Here is a 15,834-nt window from a genome sequence, read left to right on the forward strand (position 1 = left end):
AATCGATGTGTTCTATAGCAGCGATGTTGTGGGGTCAAAGCTGGTCCTTGCGCTGAGTTTCTTGTTCTCAGATCAAATCTAGCTAGGCGTCGACGAACAGTATAAGTTGAAATCTGCTGTAGCTCTGTCTGCACCAATCTTCCTGTCATAAACCGTAGTCTTAAAGCAAAAAACGGTCTTGAACTGGCGTTGTTATGCGATGTCTGCCTTGACTCGGTCAGCACTTTCTCTGTAACCTTCGATCAGACGGAAATCTTTGTCCAATTATTCGAAAGCACCCCTCTTTCAGAAAAATGTCTGCTGCGCCACACTCATCGGCGGTCCAATTCCTAGATTGGCGTTCCATAATAAACACTTCACTACACCTTACAAAGTTTAAATGTTCAGTGCAGATGATAAATTTTCGCAATAAAACTTACAAAGAATGAGGTATGTTATTTATCTGAATTACAACAATACAATAGTAAGACAAACTTCGATAAAAAGAACTGTATAAATTTGGAATGAATGTACTATGTCAGCTTACAATTAATTAATGTTTAATTTAATGGTGCCTTAATTGTGCTGGCGAGTGTAAAATATTAATTTTATTGTTAATTATTTTCTTTATTACATTTGTTAATGGTAATATTAATAATTTGTTCAATTCTTTCTGTACTAAATTTTGTTGTAGTAAGAATAAATATTATTAATAATAAAACTTACCGCTGACATTAACGTCCCAAACCACAACGGTGGCTCCTAATTTCCCCAACCTTAAAGCTAGTAGTCTGCCAAGTCCTCCTCCGCCACCGGTCACCAGCGCCACCTCGCCCCTTAAATCCTTCAGGGTCTTGTACCGCTTGGGCAAAAAGAACTTATAGATCGCCCGCAATATGTGCAGGGCGGAAATGATCAGAAACCCGATTACGTCGACGGTTGATTTGAGCAGTTTGGGTTCCCTGATGGGGCGCATGTTTTTCGAAAAATGCCCGTTTCGATCGTAGGACATGTTTAGCGGACGAACGGCGACCGAACGATAAAACTTCCGTATCGTTAAAAGTCGTCCTGCATGTTGTTTCGCTTCCTCCGATTAATAATTGCGGTGACGTCTGAAACCGAAAAAAAAAAACACTTGGCAATATATTTTAATGGTTCGGCCATACGAATCACGGAACGTCTTTTAAACTACCGCGTTTTTCGTTAAACTAGCTGACCTTACGGATATCGTAAATGTTTTAAAAAATAAGCGTCGCTCTTACGGATAAAAGCACGCGCATAGGCATCTCGTAAGTTTCAAGGCGTTCGCCGTCATAGACGAAAGGTCGATGCCGCCCATACTAAGTATCCAGTTTAAAATGTATCGAATTATTTTAATTGAGGAAATGGTGGTGGATCTCTATTAATAAACATTATTCGAAAAAATCAAATGCGAAAAGTTATTATTCTCATTCAACGAGATCCAGACCTAACCAGTGACTTTCAGAAGGAAAATCTGTTTTCTTTAACATAATTTGCTAAATATTTGAACGAAATTTGTACCAACGATTATTTTCTAAGCAGAATATTTTCTAATTTTTTGGGATTCGCGTCTTTGTCTTACTCAAACAAAAAAAGCGAAAAAATTAAGGGGGTGATTTCTGGTTTGAAATAAAGGTTTGTTAAAAACGAAAATAGATGTAGTGACGTAAAAAATAGTTTGTATTTTATGTTTTATTTAGAAAGTGCCGGCAATTTTTCATGAGCAATGCAGAATGAGATAAAAAAAATTATTAGATAAAAAAATTAGCGGGCACTTCTTATTTTACCTCCATTTGACATTGCTCAATACTAATTTAATAAATTATCCTCTAATCCTAATAAGCGTTTTAATTCAATAATGGCGAGTTAAACTAATGCAGAAATGGCAGATATGCATTTTATGTACGGGTGTGCAAAAGAAAATTCCTTGAAAGCTCCTCGTCTTTATACACACGACAATCTGGAAGTTTCCAAAAAAAGACTTTTGATACCGACCGACACAAGGAAGTTTATCATTGAAGGGCAACCGGAGGTAACTACCAGCAAAATTGTTGCAGAGTTAAATACCGATGCCAACTGTACGCAGAATAAATTCGGAGTTCAGATTTTCACGAAAATATATACTTTCACATGACAATTGTTTCGACGACACCGTCTGACGCTAAAACCTTAATTAATGTTTAATTAATTAAGCTTCTGAAAATGACAATATTTACACGTGCAGATAAAGGAAAGACAGTCTTAGCTATCGATCTCTCAGAACATATTTCAAAAACCAACAATTTTCTTAAACCAGAACTTTTCCAAGAGACTTAATCCCGTAGAATTTGACATATTTGATTATAGAGTTCGAACATACATTTCATATTAAGCACGACCCTACCGAGTTATATCAAAGACAAAACAAGAAAGTAATTAATAACTCCACAATATTTAGTGACAAAGACAAATATTTTTTAAAATTATGAATCCACAACCGCCGAAATTATATTCCTTAGTTAAATTACATAAACAAGATATGCCCATTAGACCAGTCGTGTCTTATGTGACAGCTTCAGCAGTTAAACTCTCAACAAAATTAGTAAATATTTTAATAATAATAATAAATAATTTTTTTTTGAATTAATCAACAAAATTAAAGATATCAAAATCCCTTCTAACGCAACACTATTGTCTTTTGATGTACAAAACTTATTTCCCAGTATTCCACCTATGGATGCGATAGATTTAGTAGATTTCACCCTCACTCGGAAACAAGTTAACCCATTAGTGAAACAAGATTTATTAGATTGCTTAATAGTATCTTTACACCAAAATTATTTTGAATTTAGTGGACAGATTTACATATCTAAGGAAGTTTTGATTATGGAAAATTTACTTAGTCCTTTGTTAGCCGAGATTTTTATGGATAATTTGGAAAATATCATACTAGAACATCCTTTAAGTAAAAGTTTTCTATGGTGGTATAGACACGTGGATGATGTCTTTGCTTGCTTTGTTGGAACGGACAGACAATTGAATTCTTTTTTAAATTACATTAACCCATTAAATAATTATAAAAATTCACTATCGAGATTGAACAGGATAACTCTATTAATTTTTTAGACTTAACTATTACGAAAACGCAAAACAAATTAGATTTTTTCATTTACCATAAACCTTCACACAACGACACAGTCATGCATAACAGCTCAAATCACCCTTATACACACAAAATGGCTTCATTTTACTCTTTTATACACAGACTTCGTAATACGCCACTCTCGACAGAAAATTCCAACAAAGAACTTAATATCATTAAACAAATTGCACTGAACAAAGGCTACAATCGGTCCATGATCGATAAAATTATAAATAAAAAACAAATCCAGACAACAGTAAACTCTATTTATCAGAAAACTTATACAGAATACGAACAATTGAAAACAATTACATACATTGGAGAACCCAGTGAAAAAGTTTAAAACATTTGTCAAAAATAAAATCTCAAAAATCAGGTGTCTACAGGTTGAAATGCGGATCTTGTCCTAAAATTTATATTCGACAAACAGGTAGATCCTTCAAGAAACGCATTAACGAATATAAAAGAGCGTTTAAAACCAATAGGCTAGATTCTAATTATGCTACACACTTAAACACAGAAAAACACATTTTTGACGACAATTTTGATATTTTACATAAAGCCCCAAAATGTAGAAAATTAAATTTACTGCAAGCCATGGAGATTAATAAAATGAGACATTCAAATGTATTGTTTTACGATCAATTAGATTTAAATAACTCTCCATTATTAAACTTAAATTCTCATAACATTAATTAAGGTTTTATTGACATTTTTCGGTATATATACTAGCAGGTAGTTTGTAAATATTACATTTGATAAAGACACGGTATTGTCGAAACAATTGTCATGTGAAAATATATAATTTCGTGAAAATCTTAACTTTTAGTTCTTATTTATTTTGTTAAACGGATTTTCATCAAGTAAAAGCCACCTCAGTTCAATGTTCCCATAATATAAAAAAAACAATAGCTGTATCCATACCAGCACGTGCAGAGGGTTCAAGCCCTTTTACAGAGACATTTTTTTTGGACCTGCAATGCTTTTCATTTATTTTTTTATTTGGAAACTGTAAATTTATTTTTCCCATGTCATTATGTGAGTTTATCTTTAAATTTTGCTAAGAACCATTTTAATTCAATCCTCTATGTTCATTTTTTTTTTAAAATATGCAGAAAGTGCGTTTTTATGTTTTAAGATAAAAATGGAAACCTTATTTTTCCTCTGTATTTGTAGCGCGATATCTCACTAATTGTTGGCTTTTGACATAAATTGTACAAGGAAGGAAGTTTTGTTTTGAAATGCCCTGTATAAATAGGAGAGTGGGGTGTTCTCGTTGTTTCATTATTTTTTTTCACTAATATTCTTGCTGCAATAATTTCTTTACATAATATTGTGAAAAAATAAAATTTATAACAGACATTTCTTGAAAAAACACCGAAAAAAGCGTATTCAAATTCAGAATGTGACTAACGTTAAAAAATATATTTATCAGAAAATAGCAGTGTGCATTATTTACAAAAAGGCGAAATACACACGTATTTACCTAGATGACATAACTTGATTTGTTTTAAATCACCCAGTGTAATATATAATTTATTTGAAAACAACTTAAAGGCACCTAAGAAAGAAGAAGAAAGAAGGAAACCAATTTTTGTTAACAATACTTCTACAAAATTACTGCCTGATAGACTCATGTTGAGATAAACATTAATATAAGTCTAATCAAATTTTATCCGGATTAAACGTCAGATATAAAGATAATTTTACACGTTGTGTTATTTAATAAGTGAGAACGGTGTGATAATCACTTACTTATTACATTTTAGTTACATTAAATATTAAAAACTATGTTATCACGAATTTTGTTTAATTTAAATATAAACCTGGGCGTCGGCATGACAAATTTAACTAAAAGGTTTAATTTCTTTCCTAAATACCCAAAAACTCTAACTCTAGTTCGAATTTTAAAACTTAAGTTATAATAACATAAAGACAGACAGATATTTTGAAAAAAATATATAAGCGACAAGTAATTTAACACCTAATTAATTTAAAAAATATATATTAAATTGTAACGGTTCACAATGTATAACAAAAATATGGGTTTTTAGTTTTTCGACATCATATAAATAATTTCCACTAATAATCAATAAATCAATAATCAATACATTTTGATTGGACCTACAAAATTAGCATTTTCTCTATTTCCTTGTCTTTAAGACAAATATTACATGTTTATCGGAAACTTACCGTTAATAATCAAAATTGCTTACGCTTGACGGTCGTTGAGTTCTGTTTCACCTTGCAGTGGACGATGTCCGCAGGAAACTACACAAAGTATCAGTCAAGATCACGACTCACAGCGAGAAATTCATTAAACTTTTACCATATACAGAAATAGTCAATGCAATATATACGTCGATTTGAAACGATAAAGGAAACAAAGTTCGAATTTATTAATTATCTGTTTTGAAAACAAACTAAAGATCTCTCATACCTTCACACATATACTGATAAGGTGCGGAAACCATAAGTACATGGTGCCACGTGCAACATTTTATTTTAAGTTGTTTATTATATAAGGTATTTTATAATTTAATGTCATTGTTTATGGAGGTCTTGTGTGTCAATTTTAGGAAGGAAACTTCATATGGAATGACCTAAACGTCATAACATTTGGCATACAGGGTGATAAAATTTGTAAATATTCAAATATTTGTTGAGATATGTTAACGAGATTTGATATACAATAATTGAAATGTATTGTATGATACGCAACTTTTCTTTATATTTTCACCAGTAAGAAAATAATAGTATATTATAAAGAAGTTCGATGAACGCCACTTTAGTCACGACTTTGATTTGGCGTGATCGAAATTCGTGTTTAACAAACGACTGACTGAAGAAATTTACTGTATTTTTTCTACAACCATTACTAGTTTTTGGGTACATTTTTTGAGGAGCATCACGTACATGAGTGATATGATCATCAGCATTGACCAAAATCAAAAATATCTGATCCTTCCTAAATAATAGCAGACTCGACCTTTAGACCAATATCAATTAATGAAATGCACGTGATTACCATTGTAGTGGTATCATCGTCCACTTCGTTTGCGGTACGGAAATTGCATTTAGACGGTAGGAGTGATCATAGATAAGAAAACGATGTCATCAACTACACACAAACAACAGCATTGTATTAAAAACGGAAATCTTCATTTAACGATGATTTCCAACGCCCGACCAAATTACGCGTCTCAGCAACAAATGTTTTAGATAGCGATAATAATATGGATTTTTAAGTGGGTACAACGGCTATGGCTTATCGCGAACGTCAACATGACTAAGATTCACCAAAGATTGCAGAAAAATATTTGCTTTGTAATTATGGTTCGTATATATTCTGCAAGGTGTTAGTTAAGACTTGTACAAAGTTTAAAGTGTGAATCCTTGACTAATTTTAAGATAAAATGTTCATATGAACATTGGTCTGCAATTACTTAGTTGACTTGACTATATTTTTGTTCAGTAACGTGCCAATTAGACTAAATTCCAGATACTGAATATATCGATGACTGTGATTTTTACTTTTAGTTTTCGTTTAATGTTAGAAGTGTTGTTCCTGAATTCAATTAACCATAACTTTTTGTGTCGCACTGTAATGCCATTTTTGACTAGGCCTGCCCTGTATCTCAAGAACTAAGCCATTGCCAAGCCATGAACTTTTTATCTCAATTATTATATATTATATGTGTGTATTATTGAAATCGAACGCGGTTAAAGAATTTTCAGTGAAACTGCTCTCGCACGGGCGTTTGCAAGTTTTTGTACTTATGTCGAAATCGATATGAAAATATGTGTATACACCTATAAGGCGTGTTCCATGAAATCGTGATTTTAAACAAAAGACTATTAATTCAAGCAAAGACGTTCACCGTTTTCTATTTGCGGTGCTGTTCGCTATAAAATGCCGGTGAATTTTTGTACCGCATTATATCTACAACCACATAATGTCCCTCAAATCTAGAAAACTGTTTATACATTTTACAGCTCGCGAGGAGCGACTTCAGTTTTTTCAGTTTTGACAACTCTACTGGATTCGCAGTATTTCGAAATAAAAGCACTCAAAAATTCAAAAACCAAAATTTAATAACATGTAAGTGGAATTATTTCAGTCTAGTTTTTAGGCAGATTGGTGACAAATTATAAAACCGGCAACGCAGCAAACCAGTCCACGGGCACAGTTAAAAAAATAATAATAATAGTCAATAGAAATTCAAGTCAATGTGTACTCGCCATATACAGGGTATCAGATATTTCACAGGGTGCTTTCCCAAGTATTTTTAAGCAAAAAAATTGCAAAAAATGTATTATACATTTCTAGTATAAAGTGCTTCGTCTTTAGCATAGAAAGGGTTACAGTTTCTTTTTTGGAGATTTATTGTTATACAATGATGTTGATTGAAAAAGTTGATGTTGGTTAAAAAAGTTGCCTTACAAAATTGTTTTCCATGTTTAAAATCCAAAATACATGCTCCTAACGACTGCAATAGGTTTTAAGTCCAATTCAGGGTGCTTGCTTTTGCAATCTGCTTGCGTTTATCATCATTGTTGTGTCAAACTATACTTAAATTTCTGATGGATAAAAATGAATTATCTCATAATACTTGTAAATGCGCGTAAATTCAATTGTTCCATAAAGTATAGCTTTCTTTCCATATTTGACGAATTTCCCAAAACTTTATTTCACTTGTTATTTTAAGACCATGAAAGTAAAGTAAATTAATAATAAAGTAATAATTGTGAAATAATATAAATAAAGATGACTGAGTTAACATATAAAGTTTATAAAGCACGTCCAAATGAACAAAAACAATTGGAAGATATCGACCACAATAAAATAATGACCACTGTCAAGAATCAAATAATATCTTTTATCCCTTGTTTGTATTTCTCTTCAGAATAAAAACAGTGTTCCATAAAAAAAGATTTTATTTTGGCTTTAAAATGTTTAAATGGCAAATTTGTTATCTAATTTGGAATTAGGTTATATAATAAGCTCAGATGAAGATAATTTTTCACGCTTTTAGTGTATTTAAGCTTCCTAGTTCGAAGCAAACTTGAGGAGCAAGTATTATATCCATCAACACCTGAGTGAGGTGATAAGAGATTTTCTCGAGTGATGGATGTATACCAATGCCAATGGCATAACCCTAAGTTTTTGAAACAGACATTGGTAATGGTATCTATATCACACGTTGGATATAATTCTAATCGCCGTTTCTTGCACTATGATAGCATATGCCAAAAATGAATAAAAAAGTAGCTCGAGACTAACAATCTTCTGGAATTAAATGTTTTAATCGTCGGAGCAAAAAGTTGACACTTGGAGCTTTACTAAATAGGCAATGTAGTCCATTCAAGAGAGCCTATCATTCAGGACGTTACCCCATAACTTCGCAAATTTCCCGTCCAAAACATTTACATTTATTGAAGATTTAATGGCTATAAACCACTGATTAGTATTTTCTTTTGCCGAATGTGTTTCCTCTCTGAGACTTTCTATATTTGGGTTTGATGTATGAAATGTAGAGTCATCTGCAAAATTAATTGCAGCCACAGTGTCCATATGATCACAGATATCATTAAGATAGGTTAAAACCAATAATGAACCCAAAATGAAACCCTGCTGGACTCCTTGTATTACCATTCAACTGGTTTGATTTCTATCAGAAAGATAAGACAAGATAAAGAGAAAGATAAGATGAAAGGCATAATATATATATATTATAGGCAACAAACTGTAAAACTCTAGTTTTTCGGGCAAAATTGAATGAGCGCCACAGGCACAGATCTTGGAGAGGTCACACATGGTTAAAGTACCATGCTCTTCTTCCTCATAGCCCTCAAATATGCCAGTCACCATACGCAATAGTGCTTGGATGGAGGAATGCCCATTTTTTAAAACCACTGATTTTTGGATTAATCTAATCGTTAGACTCAAAATAATGAAACAATTGAGAATCCCCTTTTTTTCCAAAAACTTTGGAAACCATTGGGATAATTAAAACGGGTCGATAATTATTAGGATCAGATATTTCACCTTTTTGTGCATTTTTACAACTTTAGATATTTTAAAAACCTCTGTACAACCATTACATTGCAGCACTGCTTAGTGATTCTACTATTCAATCAGTAAAAGTCTATAATTTGAATTTGAATTATTCAAGGACATTATAACCTTCTGAACCTGAAGTAAAAAAACCAGGGAAAATTGAAATTAAGATTTAGGTTGATGCTTGACCTCTGACAGCCTAGCAGGAGTTTCATCTAAGGTTTCCAATGTTTTATGCGCTATTGTGGTAAAAAATATATTGAGGTCGTCGGAGGATAAATCTTTCGTTCCGGGTATTAATTAATCGGTAATTTTTGTATAACTGTAAATAGTTTGTATAAGCCTTGTTTTTGGTATTTTTTATTAAATTTTTAGACTCTTCTTTGAATTTTTTATATATTGGATCTCGATTATTTGTAATTTGTGCTGTACTACGAATTTTTAATCATTTTTTGCACATGACTCTAAGATCATCATTGAACCAGTGCACTGGAGATTTATGTTTACTTGTTTTTATAACTAAAGAAAAACACAACAAAGAAACGATGTTTTTTGGCAAAGTAAGTACCAAATCGTTCAATCGTATCAAAGGCATTAACATTTATTGCAATTGATGATTGCAGATATCCGAAATATTTTTTATAGTTTGTTCCTGAGTACTTTCGATATCTCATTTTATTATTGAAGAAATTATGATTATCAGTCTCGAAATGAATAATCTGGTCCCTGTGATACGACAAACAAGAATCGATCACCTGGCAATCTATGTTCGTAATAATATTATTAATATTTACCGGTTACGAATAATAATTTCCACGTTTTACTAAAAAATCACTTTTATCTGTCGCCTAAAGTCGCGTAAGTCAAAAGCTGATAAAGATATTTTGTTTTGCGTATCAGTTCGCTAATTGCGTATGTACATGCAACAATTCGATTTTGTATGAAAAAGATTAATTTAGAACACGTACGCATTAGAAAGCGGACGTTTAATTTTTTTCATATTGTTTTGTGGTAATAATGAATGTGACGAAATAAAATTATAAAGCTAAGTACACTCCGGATGCATTACGGTGACACGCAATCGCTAGTATATGCTGTTATATAACTGAGTGGATTTTAGGCATTCGCTATTTAAATAAATGAAAATTACGTCACTATGAAAAATTAGCAATTAGTGATGTATGATATACATAAATCAAAAAGTTAAAGGTTCATGCGGTCTACGGTCCCCTTAAAATGATCCCTGAATATTTTTCTTTTCGAAAATCGAAGCCTACTTGTAGCTACTATGTCAATATTTTGATGAAAGAAAGGTACCGTTTTACAAATATGGAATATATGGGAAAATAAAATATTACGGAAGTACCAGCATCCTATATGTATGTATCTTTATTCTATGTTATATTTAGAAACATTTATCTCTAGCAATTTTTTCATAATACTTGCCGTTTCCAAATAAAGAAGCAAACGAATTAAAATATAAATAAAAATTCTCTATTTATTTTTTTTATCTGGGAACTGTAAGTTTTACAAAAAAAAATTAGTTAAGAAAAATGATAGGAGTCGTCTACTTCAATCCTTTCCACTTATTTAAAGAACACAGAAATATACAAAAAATGCGTTTTTGTATGATTTAGTATTATTTTATTGTTCTATCATTTTAAGATAAAAAAGAAAAACATTTCCTAATGGTTGACGTTTATATAACAAAGTGCCCTTTTTTTTTAAACAAGTGCAATAAATATAAAAGTGATATATTCATGTACATAAACACATAATTGCCATGTTAAACTCAACAAAGTTTTTAGTAACTTGTCTGTGCTTTGTGAAGTATAAGAGCGTTTTTTATGGAAATTAATTGTTATTTTCCTTTTTTTAAAACATTTTTGGTAGAACTACGCTGCACGAATCTAGTATTAGTTGCGTTTGTATTGCATTTTTATTTATTGTTTATTTTAAGGAATTTTCTTATGCTTTAGTATGCCCGACAGAGTAAAAAGTGATGTGGTACTATATCATGCAAAATGGTAGAGGATTAACTGAACTAGTCTGTAACTAAAATAATGACTAAAATTGCTGTATAAAAATTGACCATCTTTATTCGTTGTTATTGGTATAATGGATGTGAACTTCCCATTGCAGGTGTAATTCTAGTTTTATCTTAGTAAGGTAACAGTTCTCGTTATTCCATCACAAATCGGTAAAGCAGTACTATAATTTGACAATGCAACGAAATTGCTTTATCAGAATTGAGAGGTGGTAAAGTTTGTTTATAGATATAAGAAAGTGATTAACTGATACGAATTATGGAAAGAACCGGGCAAGCTGTAAGAATGAAATATGGCCGAACAGGTCCGTACTTTGCCTAGAATTTAATTATTTGGGGTTTTGTTAGTAAAGATGCTAAACAATATTTATTTATTTATGTATGTATTTATGTTTAAATCTAAAATAAAATTAAAAATTATTTTTATTACCTACTTAACTTACTTCAAATTATTCACATAATATAACAGTATCACTATCGCTATCATCGTCTGTTCTAATTATTATTTCTTCTATATTATTTGCAATATGGATATACGATGGTTTTGCGTTTTCTATATGTTTAATACAATTTTCCCAACTTTGTTTTCTATAAATTTGAGGACATTGGAGTTAACATGGGGAAAAACATTGTTACGACAAATGGCAGATTTCAGTTGGTACCAACCATGTTCAATGGGGTTCAATATACAGTGGTAAGGTGGACGCCTTAAAACTGTATGATCTAGATTTTTTGCATAATTATCACAGACGTATTCCTTTTGTAGGTTCAACCTTAATTAATTGCTTTTTGGTATAATCCTAGTGAAAATAAATGTCGTTATTATACATGTACTTTTGGATTGTTGCTTTTGTGTCACATGAGGAAGGGGTTTTAGTCAACTGTCTACTGTGATAACTTGCATTGTCCATTACATTGACGCTATTAGGAGGAATATTTGGAACTAGTTTGTTTTTAATCCAACTTTCAAATAAATCAGCGGTGGTGTCTTCATGGTAATCCAGAGAAGAATCTTTAATATTTTTCGCAGATGGAGAAAGTCCATTTGGAATCCAACCATCTTTAGAGCTTAGCATGCAAAATAGTTATTCATTTACCTCTTTTGGATGGCGCGTTTGTTTTACACTTATCAGTTGAATCAACCCAACCCTTTTCCGGGGTATCACAATTGTCTAACCAGCTTTCATCCAAGTAAATAATTCGCCTTTGTGGTTCTCTGTAAATCCTAATTTTTTCTAGATATTCCAATCGCCATTTGCGAATTCTAAAAGATTCCATTAGACTTGCCTTTTGTCAATTTTTTAAAATCTAAAACCCATGTGTTGCATACACTTCCATACGGTAGTTCTTGCCACATTTAACACCGGTTTCATCTTTTTCAAGCCTCCTAATTAAAATATCTAATGTAGGCACACTTTGTTCCTCCTATAACTGGTAAATTTTACGCCGTATTATATCTTGATCACTTTCATCTACACTCGAGAAAATGTCAGCATCGCTTCTTTTTTTCCTCGCTGAAATGGGATTATTCACAATTTTCCATACAGTTGATGTTGGAATTTTCGTTAATGTGGCCGTTTCTTTTAAAGATGCTTGCTTGCTGGCACCACGTTCAATGAGAGTCAACTAAATATTGTTTATAGAATAGTCTCAATAGAATAGTGTTTTTTACATTTGGGCGGGAGCATCTCCTGAGATACACTAGACTCGCATATATTTTGCATAAATCGCACACGATTCGACACACGCTGTATTACACACGAAATAAGAATGATTACTAATAAACTTAAACTAAGTAGTATATCAAACCAAAGAATATTAAACACAGGTAGGTATAAAATTATTTTACCTGAATTTAAATTCCGAAACTTTAAGTAATAATCTTGTTGCATTATATGTTAATGACCACCCTTGGATAATCCCATTCAAAAGCACTTTCTTATATCTATGAACAGACCATATATTGCTACATTTATAGTTAACTCTTTCAGTGATATACACTTGATCGTCGGCTTATGCTTTCTCCATTAAGTGCTGGTTTTAAAAGCCCGTCACTATAAATGTCAAAAAATAATATAGAATCCACGTACACTACCTTGTGGTGTTAATTATTTGAAATATTCCAAAATGTCTAGTTCCAATTCGAGACCTTATTTAGAGGCCAGCAAAAGTTCGCCTCAAAACAAGGTTTGTGACAATTTTTCTAAACAAACATATCTGTTTCGGTCATAAAATCATTGAAAACTGCGTCTTTTTACATTGGCGCCATAAGTACTAAAATAGCAATTTCTTACTGAAAAATAACTAAATCAATGTATAGGTCAAGTGCATGATTGTGTACGAATTTTAACATGCAAAATGTTACATCGTAAACGCAGATTTTTCTTTCTGTTTCCGGTAATAAACTGCCTTGTCTTTGAGTGAAAGTGTTTAAATATTTAGATGATGATTATACACACAACACGGCGCAAAAGTTTTTGCTTATAAATCAGTTGAATTAACTCCATCCTATAGCACGTCGTGAATTTCTACTAGTCTATTCGTGCATTTTTTTAAACACTAAGTTTTCTTTTAAATTTAATTAAATTCCAACATAATTAACACCCTATACTTACATATATGTTTTTGTCGTCGTAATAGTTTTAACAAACAAATGGAGCTATGTCTGCAATGTTTGCAGTTACAAGTCTAAAACGACTTGAGTCAATAATCGAACACTAAAACCGTTAAAATTCTGTTATACAATAGATTGCAACTTGAACGAATTTCTGTTAAAGAAAACGCAAATCGCAATGTTTTGATGCTTAAATCAAACCACAAATCCAATCTTTGTTTGTCGCATTAAAAACTAAATTGGAAACATCAGACTATACATTTTGCATAATTTCTTCTTCCCTTTCTGCAGTTGTAGGTTAATTACCCATATTTCTTCACACTCCGAACTTTTGTTATGCTGTATCTTTTTCTGGAGATAGACAACTTTTTGACTGTCTTTTTCGTGGTCTCGTTACGCTTCTTTTCTATGGCGGTTGTTTTCGTATAACTGAATTGCTTCCTCTGTCAACTGTAGTCTTTCCCCTTGTGCTTGCATATCATTCTTTTATATTTATTTTTATACCTCAGTCTGTTCCTCTATATTTTGCAGTCTACTTTTGTATATTTATTTGTTCATGTCATGTCGCGTAAACATTCTGAATGGTTTGCCCTTTCAAATCGTACATTTTGTATTTTCATTTACTACAGCCATGCTGTAGTGTTTTGCTGTTGTCTCTATTTGTCTCTGAAAGTTTTGCATAACATCACATAGACTAATTATAACTTGAACAGAATAAATTGGTCAAATGGTAAAGATTAATAAATAAGGAGAGCGAAATGTACCCAAGACTAGGTTAAGGCTATATTTTGCCTTTTTCAATATTCCCGGGTGTTTTTGAGTAATTTTTTATAGAGGGCAGGTATTTAGAAATGTAATAAATTAAATGGCCCTTCAAGACATTCAAAAGGCTTTTGATATTCGGAGTTTAGCCTCTGAGCATACAATACAAATTTTTGATGGCAGAGGAAGTAATCAAATAACTCTGGATTTTGGTATTGTTATCTTTGACTAAACAACTCCGAACCAACAAAGAAATAGTGTGATTTAACTGACACTACTACAAATCTTAAATAATAACATTGGCAAAAATAAATCTACAAGAAAAAGAACTGCATTTTGGCTTTATCTTATGGCTAATACAGATTTGTGGTGAAAGCAGGATGCATTTAATGACAACTAGGCAATGTTAAAAAATATCAAAATAGGCACAAAAATATTTGATGCATTTAAAAATAAAAAGAAAACAACACGAATACCTAGACAAACGGCACATTGGTAACGTCTGACTGGATTCTGAAAAGTCAGGTAACAGTTTAAATATTTGGCGTTTTATTTAACATTATAATTATATTATATTATATTGTTATTTAATAATCAGTCTATTATAAAAAGTAATGTTGTCTAGAGTAGTTTTACAAAAACAACATGTATAGAAATAATTATAAGCGCGAAACACCTAGCTGCAATGCATTTGAATACGCAGCACGATTTAAAAAATCGAATGGCGGCGTTCAAACGTAATTTCAGAGATTAAGACGTCTATCGATTCATAATACGTTGTTTGAAAGCCATATTAAGTTTTACATTGTACGAAACCATTGTCGATTCGCTGCGGGCGAGTTAACGTTGAAAAACTGTAACTTATGCAAGTCACGCACTAATTGCCAAGGTTTTTTGTCGATTTACTTTTGGACCATCGCTTAACATTTGTTAACTGCGGTCGACATTTATTTGGCGCCTGTGTACATTAAAAACATAACTCTTTTTTGAAAATTAAGAAAAACAAACATTTAGTTATCTATAATTCACATATAACAGCTGTAATCCGTGGATGGTTTAGAAGCTAGCTGGTTACGATGCAAACTATCGATTTGCTTCAGTTAAGATGAAGATAATGTAATAGCTGTTGGTTTAGATACTAAGTGGTTGGTTTATAAACTTTATGTCGGTTCATGTTAATATATGACTACTAATGTGGTTTTGTAGTTGTTGTTGATTATTGGTTTCTA

The 15,834-nt window shown here is 31.8% G+C and overlaps 1 protein-coding gene across 3 annotated transcripts in view; it reads right to left on the reverse strand.

Annotated features, from left to right (window-relative positions):
• Positions 1–15,834, reverse strand: part of LOC132700148 (estradiol 17-beta-dehydrogenase 11-like) — a 45,035-nt gene that overhangs the window by 21,637 nt on the left and 7,564 nt on the right. Inside the window, exons 2-3 of one of the 3 annotated variants that reach the window (XM_060667295.1) lie at positions 5,315–5,392; positions 706–1,091 (exon numbers count right to left, since the gene is read on the reverse strand). In XM_060667295.1, the coding sequence (XP_060523278.1) occupies positions 706–991 (286 nt within the window). In that variant the 5' untranslated portion in view covers positions 992–1,091; positions 5,315–5,392. Of the gene's footprint in view, positions 1–705; positions 1,092–1,145; positions 1,213–5,314; positions 5,393–15,834 lie in introns of those variants that run through there. The other 2 variants (XM_060667296.1, XM_060667293.1) reach the window with 2 other exon arrangements.

Source organism: Cylas formicarius, unplaced genomic scaffold (genome assembly GCF_029955315.1).
Source record: "Cylas formicarius isolate icCylForm1 unplaced genomic scaffold, icCylForm1.1 PGA_scaffold_3__17_contigs__length_32017465, whole genome shotgun sequence".
In the NCBI taxonomy this organism is placed as follows: Eukaryota; Metazoa; Arthropoda; class Insecta; order Coleoptera; family Brentidae; genus Cylas; species Cylas formicarius.